Source organism: Palaemon carinicauda, chromosome 28 (genome assembly GCF_036898095.1).
Source record: "Palaemon carinicauda isolate YSFRI2023 chromosome 28, ASM3689809v2, whole genome shotgun sequence".
Lineage (NCBI taxonomy): Eukaryota > Metazoa > Arthropoda > Malacostraca > Decapoda > Palaemonidae > Palaemon > Palaemon carinicauda.
Window position 1 is genome coordinate 1,262,564 of NC_090752.1, and position 17,047 is coordinate 1,279,610.

At 41.0% G+C, this 17,047-nt stretch overlaps 1 protein-coding gene and 1 long non-coding RNA gene across 4 annotated transcripts in view; one reads left to right on the forward strand and one right to left on the reverse strand.

Annotated features, from left to right (window-relative positions):
* Positions 1 to 15,506, forward strand: part of LOC137621421 (isoaspartyl peptidase/L-asparaginase) — a 64,168-nt gene extending 48,662 nt beyond the window's left edge. Inside the window, exons 6-9 of the mRNA XM_068351720.1 lie at positions 112 to 253; positions 8,124 to 8,283; positions 8,672 to 8,756; positions 14,325 to 15,506. Coding sequence (XP_068207821.1) covers positions 112 to 253; positions 8,124 to 8,283; positions 8,672 to 8,756; positions 14,325 to 14,527 — 590 coding nt within the window. The 3' untranslated portion in view covers positions 14,528 to 15,506. The remainder of the gene's footprint in view (positions 1 to 111; positions 254 to 8,123; positions 8,284 to 8,671; positions 8,757 to 14,324) is intronic.
* Positions 7,937 to 17,047, reverse strand: part of LOC137621423 (uncharacterized) — a 31,635-nt gene continuing 22,524 nt past the window's right edge. The window contains exons 5-6 of one of the 3 annotated variants that reach the window (XR_011040213.1): positions 14,340 to 14,498; positions 7,937 to 8,292 (exon numbers count right to left, since the gene is read on the reverse strand). This is a non-coding gene — a long non-coding RNA (uncharacterized lncRNA). The remainder of the gene's footprint in view (positions 8,293 to 14,339; positions 14,499 to 17,047) is intronic. The other 2 variants (XR_011040214.1, XR_011040212.1) reach the window with 2 other exon arrangements.

Below are 17,047 nucleotides of genomic sequence, written 5' to 3' on the forward strand. Positions count from 1 at the left end.
CTACCCCCCAAAATTGGGGGAAGTACCTTGGTATATGTATGTATGTATGTAATAGTGATGATCTGTAATTGAATATTCTAACTTCCTGATTATTGTTTTCAATTTTTACAGGGGAAGGGGCTAATAAGTTTGCCGTTGAACATGGAATACAGCAAGTTGATCCTGACACGCTTATCACTCCGTATGCAAGGGAGAAATTAGCGAAGTTCAAGCAGTATAACAAAACTGTTTACAGTCTCTTCAATAAAATTGAGTAAGTAAAATTGATGCACAGTCTCTTCAGTAAGATTTAGTTAGTCAAATTGTTATAGCTACCGCGTAGTATTGAACTGTTACAGTGAAGTTGAATAATGTTACAGTATTATTCAGGCTTAGGAGAGCATTTTTTCATATTTCCATTTATTCATCTTGCAAGTGTGTTAACCCTTTTACCCCTAGGCTATTTGGAAATTTCCAACCCTTAACCCCCAGGGGGTTATTTTTTTCCCAGCACACTTTGCAGTATATATTTTTTAAATTGCTCTAACAGCCTCAATTTTTGTCATAGAAAGGTCAGGTTGGTCTCATTCTCTTGGAAAATGCCTGAATTTTCTCAAAAAATTATCAAAATTATGAAAAAAAATATTTTTATAGCATTTTTTTGCAAGGACGTACCGGTACGTCCATGGGGGTAAAGGGATGGCTTTTGTGAAACGTACCAGTACGTCCTTTGGGGGTAAAAGGGTTAAGTGAATACAATATAGTAACTCAAAATTTTATACAATTTCATATAGTATTTTACAAACCTTACAGTTGCTCAAAACTTTTTTGAACTGTGTTTCAGGCAATGATCATCATATGTACTGTTTATCCTGTCAGATTTTCATTATAGTATTTTAGTTTAAGTATTGTTTTCTTTACTCTTCTTTCTAGAAAAAATTTTGTCTATAAGTACTCTAATTTCTTTCTTTATACCTTTTTCCATTATTACAATAGAGGAAGTGAAGAGAGCACTAGATGAAACAAGAGTAGGAAAAGCATCTGGTATGGATGGTGTGAAAGCTGAGATGTTGAAGGAAGGGGGTGTGACTGTACTTGAATGGTTGGTGAGATTGTTTAATGTGTGTTTTGTGTTATCAATGGTACCAGTAGATTGGGTCTGTGCATGTATTGTACCACTATATAAGGGTAAGGGAGATGTGCATGAGTGTTGTAATTCAAGAGGTATTAGTTTGTTGAGTGTAGTTGGAAAGGTGTATGGTAGAGTACTGATTAATAGGATTAAGGATAAAACAGAGAATGCAATCTTGGAAGTACAGGGTGGTTTTAGAAGAGGTAGGGGTTGTATGAATCAGATTTTTACAGTTAGGCAGATATGCGAGAAATATTTAGCAAAAGGTAAGGAGGTGTATGTTGCGTTTATGGATCTGGAGAAAGCATATGATAGAGTTGATAGGGAAGCAATGTGGAATGTGATGAGGTTATATGGAGTTGGTGGAAGGTTGTTGCAAGCAGTGAAAAGTTTCTACAAAGGTAGTAAAGCATGTGTTAGAATAGGAAATGAAGTGAGCGATTGGTTTCCGGTGAGAGTGGGGCTGAGACAGGGATGTGTGATGTCGCCGTGGTTGTTTAACTTGTATGTTGATGGAGTGGTGAGAGAGGTGAATGCTCGAGTGCTTGGACGAGGATTAAAACTGGTAGGCGAGAATGATCATGAATGGGAGGTAAATCAGTTGTTGTTTGCGGATGATACTGTACTGGTAGCAGACACAGAAGAGAAGCTTGACCGACTAGTGACAGAATTTGGAAGGGTGTGTGAGAGAAGGAAGTTGAGAGTTAATGTGGGTAAGAGTAAGGTTATGAGATGTACGAGAAGGGAAGGTGGTGCAAGGTTGAATGTCATGTTGAATGGAGAGTTACTTGAGGAGGTGGATCAGTTTAAGTACTTGGGGTCTGTTGTTGCAGCAAATGGTGGAGTGGAAGCAGATGTACGTCAGAGAGTCAATGAAGTTTGCAAAGTGTTGGGGGCAGTTAAGGGAGTAGTAAAAAAGAGGGTTGGGCATGAATGTAAAGAGAGTTCTATATGGGAAAGTGATTGTACCAACTGTGATGTATGGATCGGAGTTGTGGGGAATGAAAGTGATGGAGAGACAGAAATTGAATGTGTTTGAGATGAAGTGTCTGAGGAGTATGGCTGGTGTATCTCGAGTAGATAGGGTTAGGAACGAAGTGGTGAGGGTGAGAACGGGTGTAAGAAATGAGTTAGCGGCTAGAGTGGATATGAATGTGTTGAGGTGGTTTGGCCATGTTGAGAGAATGGAAAATGGCTGTCTGCTAAAGAAGGTGATGAATGCAAGAGTTGATGGGAGAAGTACAAGAGGAAGGCCAAGGTTTTGGTGGATGGATGGAGTGAAGAAAGCTCTGGGTGATAGGAGGATAGATGTGAGAGAGGCAAGAGAGCGTGCTAGAAATAGGAATGAATGGCGAGCGATTGTGACGCAGTTCCGGTAGGCCCTGCTGCTTCCTCCGGTGCCTTAGATGACCGCGGAGGTAGCAGCAGTAGGGGACTCAGCAGTATGAAGCTTCATCTGTGGTGGAAATGTGGGAGGTTGGGCTGTGGCACCCTAGCAGTACCAGCTGAACTCGGCTGAGTCCATGGTTAGGCTGGAATGTAGAGAGTAGAGGTCCCCTTTTTTGTTTTGTTTCTTGTTGATGTCGGCTACCCCCCAAAATTGGGTGAAGTGCCTTTGGTATATGTATGTATGTATTATTTTTTGGGTTTTCATACTGATATTTCATCTTGCTATTCCCATTTTACTATCGTAACTGTCGCTGTACCTTTCTTATCACTTTGCAAAATCCTCTCTGCATTGAGATCGCGGACTATTTGTTCTTACTTGGATGCAAACATCGTCCTTTGATTGGAGTGTCCTCTCAGCATAGTTGGAACTTACATACATACATACATATACCAAGGCACTTCCCCCAATTTTGGGGGGTAGCCGACATCAACAAATGAAACAAAACAAAAAGGGGACCTCTACTCTCTACAGCTAAGTTGGAACTTAGCTGTTAAAATTTATAAAGCATTGTCGGTAGCTACTGGCAAGCGGCAAGGATGCCCCCTTCTCCCAATTCAGCACCTTGAGTAGCCCCTTTGTTTTCAGCCACTGAGGAGGACAGACTTACTTCTGTCATTGTTAACCAGCTGTTTTAAGAATGGTGTATCCTTGTTTTCAATAACTGTAGCCGACTGTCAGTTGTCTATGTAACCTGCTTCTATACACTTTTTTGTTCCTGTTTGATACTAATCTTGTTGCTGTTTATTTCCTTGTAAGTGGGAAAGAATCTCTGCTGATAATGAGTTGAAGGGGAGGGTGCTGGCCTTTTTCTTATTATCAGCATCTTCCTGTGTCCAGAAAGCGCTAAAGACATATCTCCTGGTGGTACTTTCTCTGAATAGAGTTCCTGGGATCCCTTTCCTTGGATAGTCATCGCTAGAGGCCAGAAAACCAAATAACTTTGTCTCTTCACTTACTGCACACTTTTATTTTTCTCTTTTTCCCTTTCTTTACCTAATTCTGGAAGACTGATTGAAGATGATGAATCCCAAGAGACGACAAGACAATGCAGATAATACCCGAGATTGCTCATTTTTCTCGTCACACACTGCTGGTCGAGATTGGAGGGCGTGGCTTTTCTTTTTCCCGTTTATGACGGAGAAGCCCTAAAGACTGATTGGCAGGAGTAGCATTTGCATGATTCAAAGCATTATTTTCCCAGTGGGAGAGACAGTCTTTTCTGTACGGGCGTTCTCCTACAGTAGCGCACCCTCGACTGTTTGCGAGCCCACTATCGTGTTATTAAGTGCGCATGCTCTTCTGCTGGAGCTGCATAAGCTCTACTGCAGGAGACTGTCCTTGCCTCATTTGTTTGTGTGATCTTATATAAGTGCACCCTTACCAGAGCTTGTGAGCGATCCTACAAGACAGCGTCCCCATTTGCTTGTGCATGCACTCTTTAGTTCTTCCTGTGAGTGCACTCGCTCCTGTAGGAGGAAGTATAGAAGATGATCTCCTTCAGCCTACTCTAACCCGTTCCAACTGCTCATCAGTGTTCGTGATCCTACTGGAGTGTGCTCTCATCTTTTCACACTCGTTCCTTCTACAGGAGTGAGCCCTCACTTGTTCATGTGTGCTCTAGAGTGCTCTCCTACAGGAGTATGCCTGCAACTGTTTATGCACCCTTTTACATCAGTATATCCTTACCTTTTTGCTCCCCTTCTTCTTATAGCACTCATTCGCCTTCAGAAGTTTAAACTTGCAGTGGATGTTTTTATATGACATATCTATTTCATTGTTGTTACTGATCTTAAGGTATTTTATATTCTTTATTCATTACTTTTCATATAGTTTATTTATTTCCTTATTTCCTTTCCTCATTGGACTATTTTTCCCTGTTGGAGCCCTTGAGCTTATAACATCCTGTTTTTCCAACTAGGGTTGTAGCTTAAGTGGTAATAATAGTACTCATAATAATTGTCGTTAGAAACTTGATAATTGTATGTTCACCAGAACGTTCCCCGAAATTACGTATCGGTATGCGGTACAGGAGCTCACACACCAGGTACCTGTGCTTGTTTCTAACAAGAATAAGTACGTTCACTTTTGATAGAAATAAGACTCTTGCCCTTCTCTTCCTTTCCTGCATGATCCCAGAGAGCGAAGGAAAAACTCCATACCGAGAGTCATCCCTTCGGGAACAGACATTAATAGTTGCAGTTTTGCCATCGTAGTCAGTAATGTACTAAATGCAGTGCCCTCAAAGGTCTGATTAATCTTTCTTCATGCCCTTGATGGGAAGCAGTACGTACCTAGAGAGGTTCGTGATACCAGAGGTCAGTGGCCTGTTTCGAGCACTTGGTTTCATACGAGATCAAGTTCTAGTTCTCTCAATCGGGGGAGAAAAGGCCCTTCACCAATCAGAGTAAGTTGGACATCTAGTATGTTCTCGACTTGTGCTAGGCGAGAGGTTACATATCTGAAATTCTTACTTACCCTAGAATACATTTTGGTACGAAGTTCAAGTGTTTACTGAGCTTGCTTATTGGTATGCGATTGGTCACTTCATGTATCGAAGTTTAGGTTTTCACTGCACTTGCTCGACGCCACGTGATGAAAGTCGTCGTTGGGGTCGCAGAACTTCTGGTATCTGCTTCATTCCTGCTCTTCCGATATAGAATATGATGGAAGAGGAACCTATAACCGTTCACATCGCTCATATGGGGTACAAGATATTGCATTCATGATCACCTAGGTTTCCTTGTGTCCTGCAAACAGGTCACCTCGTGCTTGTTCTCCACGATTGGTGTTTCCCATGGAATTGGTCATGCGCCGTGTTTGGTAGACTCATGATCGGTTACCCTACAATTTTTTAATGCAATTGGGAAGCCTATGATCATTTACTGCAATCGGGAACCCTATGATCATTTACTGCAATCAGGAACCCTATGATCATTTACTGCAATCGGGAACCCTATGATCATTTACTGCAATTGGGGACCCTATGATCATTTATTGCAATCGGGAACCCTATGATCATTTACTGCAATTGGAAAAGTTACAAATGATTATTGTACTCAAATCCTATGATTGTTTAACATAATCAGGAACCCTATAATTGTTCACCTCAATCGGGAACCTTATGATCAGTTACCGTGATTGTGAAGATTACGATTGGTTTCTTTGATCAGGTATGATACGATCGGTAATCAAATTATATGAAACATTGGTCAGACCTGATGCTTTTGCTTCAATTGACTATGTGTATGGCTAACATATCACACACTCGTTCTTCTGATGAATTATCATCTCAATGGGTGGATCCTCATTTTTAACACACTTGCTGCAAAGGGCTTTCATTCCATGAAAGATGAACGTCCCAAAATTGTTTTCATTTTTCAGAAAATGAGTATGCATGTGAAGTTAAACACTTGCTTGTGTACAACCCCCCTTCTGCACTCGCATGTTTGAGAGAACCCCTCAAATAGATAGCTCTTACCTCTTCTGTACACACAAATGCTTATCGACGAGATTGCCAATCTGTTTGCCAGTGCCCTCCAGGCCATTGTAGCGAGATTATAATTGTACCTTCACCTAGTGAGGAATACTCTCCTGGGTACTCATATGTTCTTAAGTGCTCACGCACTTTTGTTCGTGCGTGTTGGTCTAATCTCCAGTTCTCACCTAGGAGCGATAGCAAACCTAATCATGCAGGCTCTCCTGGAGAGGCATACGCTACAAAAGATCCCCTATTAGACTACTTATAAGGGCAGAAGGAAATTCTGACCATGTTTACTCCTAAGTTCATGCCCTCACCAGGAAATACAAAATTGCTGGAATGTCCTTATTCCTCTAGCCATAAGTGCTTACCTGTTTAAAAGAACCCACCTGTTTCTGGGTGAGCATAGAAATAACCATTTTTACTATCAAAACTCCATTCTTCACCTTGTGCCCTGCATGGCACAGCATAGATGGTAGCAGAAGATTAGTTACAGTGCCCTTTTAGTGTCTGTTCATCACAAGGCAGTTTATCCCCCAGTTAGAGAAATGTATTTTGCGTAATGTATGTCCTTTTACGAACAGTATAGTTCTCCTTTTTCCCCCCAAGATGATATTTTTATATACTGTCTATATTATACTTAAAAAAATAGCTTCATCTATATTGGTAGTCCTGAACATCTTAAGATGCCTTCCATTATATTTGATGCATAGTATAATACTGTTCGGTGTTGGGTTCACACCCGACCTGCAATATGCACACGTTAACTTGATTCAAGTAGTTTGCCTTGATTCTCAGTTGTATTATAATTTTTCCATTGTATAAACTTAATATATTTTCTAATTTGCTGTTAAAGGTATTCTGCATATATCATCTTCCTTTGATAGATATATTATAGTTAGTTCTTATTTTTGTTAGAGATTGTTACGCTCGCTAATTCTTGTAACGTTACTCCTACCCATTATGTTCCGTCTATGTCTTCTGGTATTGAACCCATCATATAGAGATGAATCTCTTCAATTTGTTTTAAAATGAAATTTATCTATTAATCTTATGAAGACAACAAACAAAACAAAATAAATTTAGGAATCCTCTCACAAGGGTTTGGAGATTATAAAAGTAGTCAAATTTTTTTGTATCAAAACTGGTATAAAAAAATTCTAAATTTATTTTACTGGAGTCCTGTCTTATGATCCAAATAATTTTTAAAATTATATACAGTATTGTAAGTGTATTATATTAGACCATACTATATTATGCATGTAGAACTTTTGTAAATTATTTGCCAAGTATAAAGCCCAAAGGATAACCGCTAAAGTTTTTTATGGGCCGACCAAGGGAAAGGCCTGTGCCAACAAGAAGCGTTGGCTTTAATACAAACCGACCGACAAAAGTTTATACTGTACGTATTCTTTACCATTTTATCTTCTTGAATAGTTTAATGTATATCATTAGATATGTGCTAATATTGATGATTATTTTGTCAGTGTTAGGTAATTTGAATACCATTTGAATAAGGATAAAGAAAACCACTTTGTTTCAACATTATAGTATTTCATTGTTCTCTTATGTTTTGAATTAATTTTGTAATATTTTCATCAGGTTTCTTTCACATTCCCTTTTTAATGGTTGTTAAAGACAAATAAAAATTTTCACTACCCTCAATAACTTTCTTCAGCTACTGAGTTTTGTAAAATATAATATCTTGCCGAATTGCAGTACATGAATGGGTTGAGTGTTATTTACTCTCTGGATATTTGATAGTAAGGACTTTAAAATAGTGTTGAAGGCCACCTTAATGTTTACCATATGGCTGTAGATAAATTATTGAATTATTAGGCGATCTTGTGGAGATTAAGAAAATTTTATCATTGTATATTCTTTATTTCAAGGATGTAATTGATTATGTTGTACAGTACATGCATGTATTTAACATAATATTATAGTGTCTATTACAGTAAGAGTTTGATCAGAAATTAAATTTGGTTTAATAAAAACTGTACTTTATTATGAATATTTCAGTACTTTTAAGCAGCATGATTCAATTATTATACAATAATTAGTTACATTTGTGTAAATTTCAGCCCAGTCCAAGGTGATGGCCATGATACAGTAGGTTGTGCAGTAGTTGACAGTACTGGTCGGACAGCTTGTGCAACATCTACGGGTGGTATTACAGCCAAGATGCCTGGTCGCGTTGGGGACAGTCCCATTGTTGGTGCTGGTGGATATGCAGACGACATGGTAGGTTTTCTGGAATGTTATAAAAGGGAATGTTATAGAAGAGATGGCAAATAAGTGTTTTGAGAGAATATATTGTTAATAAAAGCCATTACCCCATCCTTGTTAGACTTGCTATTTTATCAGGCTTTCCATAATAGCACTAGACTGGGATTTCCCTATTAATTGAAGCTACTTATGTATCGTACTATATTGTATTATAAATTACTAGCACTGATCGTATTGGGATCGATATTAAAACCTTCCATAATATCCTTTTCCTCAATGAAATGCTACTAGACTGATTCATATATATATATTTGGAAAATTGAGAGATTAATATGACCTAGAGTTTAAGGAAAGCGTAATGATAAACATTGAATTTATTTAGTTAATCTTTATTGATTTGCAGGTTGGGGCTGTGTCCACAACTGGTCATGGTGAGGCAATTATTAGAGCATGTCTAGCCAGACATGTTGCAGCAACAATGTCTGCAGGTTAGTGTTTAAATTTGTAATTTTACTCTTGTGAATTGTGACATTTTGTAACGAAATTAGTTGTTCACGTGAGAAAACCTGCAGCAGAGGAAACAATAATACATTATAAAAATCAACAAATGCCAAAAATAGCATTTTGCAAAATGGACAGAAAGAATGTCAGAAGTTGTATCATCAGGAGTGGCAGCTTCTAAACTTTGATCATGGCAATGAAAACTGCTTCCAGTATGTGCCTGCAGCAGCATTGGTTTTCAGAATAGGCTTGCCCCGACAGGAACCTCCAGGAATTGCCTGCAAGGTATAGGACCTTCTGCAGTGTACCTATATGGATAAACAGCTTGCAGATTGTAGAGAGAGAGAGTGACTACAGTTATGCCCACACCCTGAGCAAAGTTTCCAAAGTATGCTTGAGATGTTGGTGTTTCATGTAACTTTCTGGCGTCCTGCTTGCGGATTACCGGGCTTTCTGGCGTCCCGCTTGTGGATTAGGAGGCTTCCTGGCACCCGCTAAGAGATTACTTAGGCATTCTGGCCGCTTGCTTACATTTCAAGGGCCTTTCTGGCATACTCGCTTGCAGATTACAAGGCTTCCTGGGATCCCGCTTGCAGATTACAAGGCTTCCTGGCGGCTCGCTTGCAGACTGCGTATCTTCCTGGCGGCTCGCTTGCAGACTGCGAAGCTTCCTGGCAGCTCGCTTGCATTTTAATGGCTTTTTTGTCGTCCCGCTTGCCGATTAATTAGGCTTTCTGGCGCCCACTTGAAGATTAATCAGGCTTTCTGGCGCCCGCTTGAAGATTAATCAGGCTTTCTGTCGTCCCGCCGTCCCGCTTACAGATTACTAAGCAGCTTTCTGGCTCCCACTTGCAGATTACTAGGCAGCTTTCTGGCTCCCACTTGCAGATTACTAGGCAGCTTTCTGGCATCCCGCTTGCAGATTACTAGGCAGCTTTCCGGCATCCCGCTTTCTGGCTCCCACTTGCAGATTACTAGGCAGCTTTCTGGCTCCCACTTGCAGATTACTAGGCAGCTTTCTGGCATCCCGCTTGCAGATTACTAGGCAGCTTTCCGGCATCCCGCTTGCAGATTACTTAGGCATTCTGGCCACTTGCTTACTTGCTTACATTTTAAGAGCCTTTCTGGCATTCCTGCTTGCAGATTACAAGGCTTCCTGGTGTCCCACTTGCAGAATACAAGGCTTCCAGGCGTCCCGCTTGCAGATTACAAGACTTCCTGGCGTCCCGCTTGCAGATTACAAGGCTTCCTGGCGTCCCGCTTGCAGATTACTTGGCTGGTTTCTGGCATCCTGCTTGCGGATTTCCTGGCTTCCTGCTTGTGGTTTACTGGGCTTTCTATCGTCTGGCTTGCATTTTAAAGTCCTCCCTGTTGACCTGCTTGCAAATTACGAGGCTTCCTGGCATTGTGCTTGCAGATTACTAGGCTTTCTACCATCTAGCTTGCATGTCAAGGGCGTTTTTGGCTTGCCGCTTGAAGATTACTAGGCTTTCTGTCAACTCACGTGCAGACTACGAAGCTTTCTGGCGACTTGCTTGCAGATTATTAGAGTTTCTGGCGTCCCGCTTGCAGATTATTATAGTTTCTGGCGTCCCGCTTGCAGATTACTAGAGTTTCTGGCATCTCGCTTGCAGATTACTAGGCTTTCTATTGTCTGGCTTGCATTTTAAGGTCTTTTCTGGCAACCCGCTTGCAGAGTAACGGGCTTTCTGGCGTCCCGCTTGCAGATTAACGGGCTTTCTAGCATCCCGCTTGCTGATTAACGGGCTTTCTGACGTCCCGCTTGCAGATCAACGGGCTTTCTGGCGTCCCGCTTGCAGATTTCTGGGCTTTCTGGCGTGCCGCTTGCAGATCAACGGGCTTTCTGGCGTCCCGCTTGCAGATCAACGGGCTTTCTGGCGTGCCGCTTGCAGATCAACGGGCTTTCTGGCGTGCCGCTTGTAGATTTCTGGGCTTTCTGGCGTGCCGCTTGCAGATTTCTGGGCTTTCTGGCGTGCCGCTTGCAGATTTCTGGGCTTTCGGGCGTGCCGCTTGCAGATTTCTGGGCTTTCGGGCGTGCCGCTTGCAGATTTCTGGGCTTTCTGGCGTGCCGCTTGCAGATTTCTGGGCTTTCTGGCGTACCGCTTGCAGATTACTGGGCTTTCTGGCGTGCCGCTTGGAGATTAGAAAGGTCAGTAATATGCAAACGGAATGCTGTAAAAGCCTTATAATCTGCAAGCGGGATGCCAGAAACCCTAAAGATCTGCAAGCGGGACGCCAGAAACCCTAAATATCTGCAAGCAGGACACCATAAACCCTAAATATCTGCAAGCGGGACACCAGAAACCCTAAAAATTTGTAAGCAGGATGCTTGAAAGCCAGTTAAACTGTAAGCGGGATGCCAGAAAGTCCGGTAATTTGGAAGCTGGACGCTCGTTAACAGGCATTCTGACATCCTGCTTGCAGATTACCGAGCTTCTGGCATCCCGCTTGCAGAATATTAAGGCTTTCTGGCCTCCCCACTTGCAGAATATCAGGATTTCTGGCCTCCCGCATGCAGAATAATGGGCTTCCTGGCCTCCCGCTTGCAGAATAATGGGCTTCCTGGCCTCCCGCTTGCAGAATAATGGCCTTCCTGGCGTCCCGCTTGCAGAATATTGGCCTTCCTGGCCTCCCGCTTGCAGAATATTGACCTTCCTGGCATCCCGCTTGCAGAATATTGACCTTCCAGGTGTCCCGCTTGCAGAATATTGGCCTTCCAGGTGTCCCGCTTGCAGAATATTGGCCTTCCTGGCGTCCCGCTTGCAGAACATCAGGATTTCTGGCTTCCCGCTTGCAGAATATCAGGATTTCTGGCCTTCCGCTTGCAGAATATCAGGATTTCTGTCCTTCCGCTTGCAGAATATCAGGATTTCTGGCCTCCCGCTTGCAGAATATCAGGATTTCTGGCCTTCCGCTTGCAGAATATCAGGATTTCTGGCCTCCCGCTTGCAGAATAATGGGCTTCCTGGCCTCCCGCTTGCAGAATAATGGGCTTCCTGGCCTCCCGCTTGCAGAATAATGGGCTTCCTGGCCTCCCGCTTGCAGAATAATGGCCTTCCTGGCGTCCCGCTTGCAGAATATTGGCAGTTGGCGTCCCGCTTGCAGAATATTGGCCTTCCTGGCGTCTCGCTTGCAGAATATTGGCCTTCCTGGCGTCCCGCTTGCCGAATATTGCCCTTCCTGGCGTCCCGCTTGCCGAATATTGCCCTTCCTGGCGTCCCGCTTGCAGAATATTGCCCTTCCTGGCGTCCCGCTTGCAGAATATTGCCCTTCCTGGCGTCCCGCTTGCAGAATATTGCCCTTCCTGGCGTCCCGCTTGCAGAATATTGCCCCTCCTGGCGTCCCGCTTGCAGAATATTGCCCTTCCTGGCGTCCCGCTTGCATAATACAGTATTGCCCTTCCTGGCGTCTCGCTTGCATAATATTGCCCTTCCTGGCGTCCCGCTTGCATAATATTGCCCTTCCTGGCGTCCCGCTTGCAGGTCACTAGGCTTTGTGGCGTCCCGCTTGCAGGTCACTAGGCTTTGTGGCGTCCCGCTTGCAGAATATTGGCCTTCCTGGCGTCCCGCTTGCAGAATATTGGCCTTCCTGGCGTCCCGCTTGCAGAATATTGGCCTTCCTGGCGTCCCGCTTGCAGAATATTGGCCTTCCTGGCGTCCCGCTTGCAGAATATTGGCCTTCCTGGCGTCCCGCTTGCAGAATATTGGCCTTCTTGGCGTCCCGCTTGCAGAATATTGGCCTTCCTGGCGTCCCGCTTGCAGAATATTGGCCTTCCTGGCGTCCCGCTTGCAGAATATTGTCCTTCCTGGCGTCCCGCTTGCAGAATATTGTCCTTCCTGGCGTCCCGCTTGCAGAATATTGTCCTTCCTGGCGTCCTGCTTGCAGGTCACTAGGTTTTCTATCGTTTGGCTTGCATTTCAAGGTTTTTCCTGGCGTCTCGCTTGCAGATTACTAAGCTTTTTGGCGTCCTGCTTCCAGATTACAGTACTAGAGTTTCTGGTATCCCACTTGCAGATTTTGAGGCTTTTCAGCATCAACTAGGTTTTTCGGCAACTCTTTTGCAAACCACGAGGCTATCCGGTGTGTCGCTCAGACCACAAGTTTTTCCGGCTGTTAGCTTACAGACTAAAAGGCTTTTGGGGGGCCTGCTCGCATTCCAAGAGGCTTTCTGGTGTTCAGCTTGCAGATTTCTAGGCTCTCTTACTTCCCGCTTGCAGATTACTAGGTTTTCTGGTGTTCTACATCCAGATTTTGAGGCTTTCTGGCATTTCACTTTGATAAACCAAGGCTTTCTGAGGTCTCGCTTGTAGACCATTAGGCCTTCAGACATCCCACTTGCAGACTAAGAGGCTTTCTGGCTACCCATTTGTAGATGTAGGGGTTTTCTGTCATTCCGCTAGCAGAATAAGCAGCTTTCTGGCAATCCGCTTGCAGATTAAGAGACTTCCTGGTAGGCTATTTGCAGATTACGAATCTTTCCGGCGTTTTTCTTGCAGATAGTGGGGCTCTATGGTGGCTGCTTGCAGTTGGTGTAGTTCCGTGGTTGCTGCTTGTAAATGGTGTGTCTCCTGCTTGTAAATGGTGTGTCTCCACGTTGACTGCTTGCAGATTGTGTGGCTCCTTGGCAGTTGTTTGCTAAAGGGAGAACATGGGTGGCACAGTCAGAAAGTGCAGCAACATAAATGCTTGCTAGCAGAAAAGATAACCCATAGTGGCTGCTAAGAGGTGTCTATATGGTAGGGGCATTGGAGACTTAAAGACAACAGGATGCAATCACATGGTGGCTTCTCATAGAAAGTTTAACCTTATGACAAATTGTAGAAACTGATTTCATGGGGCCGATGGCTCTTGCAAGGACCATGCGACTTCATTATAGCAGCTGTTTTCAAAAGGTCCGGGTTACTTCATGGAGGCAGCTTTTTTCCCCACTAGATCCATGTTCCATGTGACTAAATTAGGGCAGCTGTTCTCACAACATCCGTGTGCCTTCCTGGGGGAGTCTGGTTTCGCAAGGTCCCTGTCCGGCGTTTGCTAGGCAGACTCTAGGACCACCGCATGGCATGTGGCAAACTTGAGGGTTGGGCTCCTCATGCCGTGGCAGATTTGTTCATGGAACAGATAAATATGTAAAGTGAGAGGAATAAAGCCCTTACTTTCAAAAAACGAAATTAATATTGACAAAAGCAGTAGGTCTATAAAGGGTATGAACTAACTTGATGTACACAAAATCTACTTTTTTAATGTTAGTATAAACTTAAAGTATTATGAATTCTACTTTTTTACTTTAATTACCATTTTGCACAGTAAGCTTCCTGATAAGTATAAAAAAGAATTTGGTCAGAAAAAATAAACTTTTTATTTTGGAAAATAAGACATTTTATTTAATAAAGGCCTTGTAAATTAGATTCCTAACTATATAATTTATTTCAGCGAGGTCATTTAAGTAATACTGCACAACTTTTTAAAGTATTGGTAAATAAATTTTCTTTAATGGATATAAACAACTTTAAAGTTAATGATAACAAATTTTTCAGGGAAAGGAGTTTTACCTGCCTTAGATGAGAGCCTGTTGTACATGGAATCGCGTGTAAATGGCTTTGGTGGAGCTATAGCTGTTTCTTGCAAAGGTGATGTGGCTACTAAATTCTCAACTCCTCGAATGGCGTGGGCTTATGTGAAAGAAGATAAAGTCCATTATGGTTTACACCCTGGTCAACATGAAATAGAGGATTATTAGTATAATATTTATAGATGTTACAGAAGGTTTTTTAAAATGCCATTATGATAGTCTGGACAACTACTGAATTCAGCTAAAAGTAGATTTAAAAACAGATAAGGAAAATAAACATTTTGTAAATTGGAATCGATTGTTAAATTTAGAATTATTTTTTTCTGCTATGCATTTAATGATTAAGTTTTAATTATGAAAACAGCAGCTAGTGCTTTGGACATTATAATTCTTCAACCTATATGTGTAAATTTATTTACAACTAATAGTGAATTGCAGTTTTTGTATTCAGGAAAGCAAGGAAGGAGAGAACTTCATTATTTTCCAATTTCGAGATCCTGTCACATTGGATCCAATTGGCCTTGGCAATATGGGTATGAGAACGAGAATATGGCTATCTCGTCATTGTAAAATCTGTTTGGTTTGAATTCCAGAAGAATTTTAATGGGAAATAAGTTTTCATTCACGGGACAAATTTGTACACAAAGTTATAGAAGACCAGACTTTATACTTAAAAAGTTTTGATAATTCATTTGATTGTAAATTTAAATTTTAATCATTCAAATTAATATTTTGTCCCTCAATTTATTGTAATGAATGTTCAGGTTAATAGTGTTATTAATGGTTAGTAGTGCTATTAAATATAACTTTTTGAATGGAAAAGTGCTATTAAATATAACTTTTTGAATGGAAAAATGAAGTTACCAAATAGTTTCACCTCTTCAAAAAAGTTGAAAGTGCTCAAAACCAATTAAGTTCTGAATTTTATTTCCACATTATAGTTTATATACAGCACTACACTGTAACATACTTATTTTAATATTTGTTTTATTGCAATATAAGATATACAGTATATGCTATAACTTTATAAAAGATGATTTTCATCAATACTTATACTTAAGGTAGTGTTACAAATACTTTTTGGACTTTCTACTGTTTGTGAATTTAGACTTCAAATATTGTTGGGGTTTTGTAGTGATTGTGAATTTAAATATACTTTTTACAGACATGTAGTTTAACTTTTGGTTGTTACCCCTATTATTGAATGATTTATACAGTACAGCACTTGAAATGAAGTTGCACCTTTTACAAATTCAAGTATTTTTGATGGGTTGATGGCTCTGCCGATCAGTTTTAGATCTACCGTGAGCAGGTAATTTTGTTTGTAGGGAGTATAACTCACTCTCTACCACTCCATTTGTTGTGGTTTCTTATGCTTGATGTCTGAATTACAAGTCTAATTTAAAGTCAAATTTGTGCTGGCTTCACTTTTCAACTTGTCAGCATTCAGAAAAGGGGTCTTTTCTTGCTAAGTGAATACCAATCTTTCTGTTCCACTTTGTGCATAGCTCACAACATTGCCATTAAACATGTTTAAATGTTTATTTTGATACTGTATTAAATTGTAGAGGTTTATTCAAGATGGTTTATATACTGTACATTGATATTTGGACTAAAGTAGAATTATTTGGCAACTGGTGGTGTAACAGTTAGTGAAAACTAAGATATTCAATACAAAAAATAATTAAAAAGAAAAATATCCACTCCCGATCACCATAGGTTATTGCAATTATACATATCTCCTACGTAAAAATATTGGTACTGCAGACTACATATATCAACGTAAAAAAAAAATTTAAGCATAATACTGTATCCCTGTTTGTGTTAAGACATCTTTCAAAAGTGAGAATTGGCGATATGAAACTATTGCAATAATATTTATTAACAAAACTTTTAAATTTCAAACTCATCAATCATAAAATGCCCATATTAGCAGTCTTTAGTCTCCAGATTGTACTTAATTTGCTATTTGGACAAAATTAAAACAATGCACATTTGTTAACATGTATTCTTGTGAAATCTTTGATTAGTTACAAACTATTCTCCTTATTACAAGCGTATACTGTATGCAAAATGCCAAGAGTTAGAAGAAACTTAAGTTTTCAGGTTTTAATCTATTCCACCGCAGTTCTATCAATCACATATTGCCTGAATTACCATTTAGAGAAAATGTATGTCAAACTGATTTTTCCTAACTTGGTTGCTAGTATCCAGGGGATTTAAGACAAACTTGGTTGCTAGTATCCAGGGGATTTAAGACAGCATTACGGTACTCTGTATCACCTTGGGAAACTTGAGACAAAGCGAGGTAATAAGCAATGTAATGAGTAATGCAGAGTCGCTATAAAATGCACCTCAACAAACATGGAACTATAGAGACTAATCACTATGGCCTGGTAACACCTGGTGTTCACTTTCCCCTTCCAAAATAAGTGAAAGTAATGAAGAATACTTGTCAAATTTGGTTCCATGACAAACGATGTTGCTTGTAAGGAGACCTGGCATTAGCTTTGTGAAGGAAAGCAATTGTGGATTGTACTTGTTTATCAAAATGATGTTAGACCCTAAATCTTCCAAAGCAATAAGTTAATCTTCTCTGATTACTGCTCTGTATCTTCGATTTGTAGAATAGGCATGGAAGTCAGCCTTGAGTTAGGGAACCCTGTTTCTGGCTGGATCAGCCAAAGA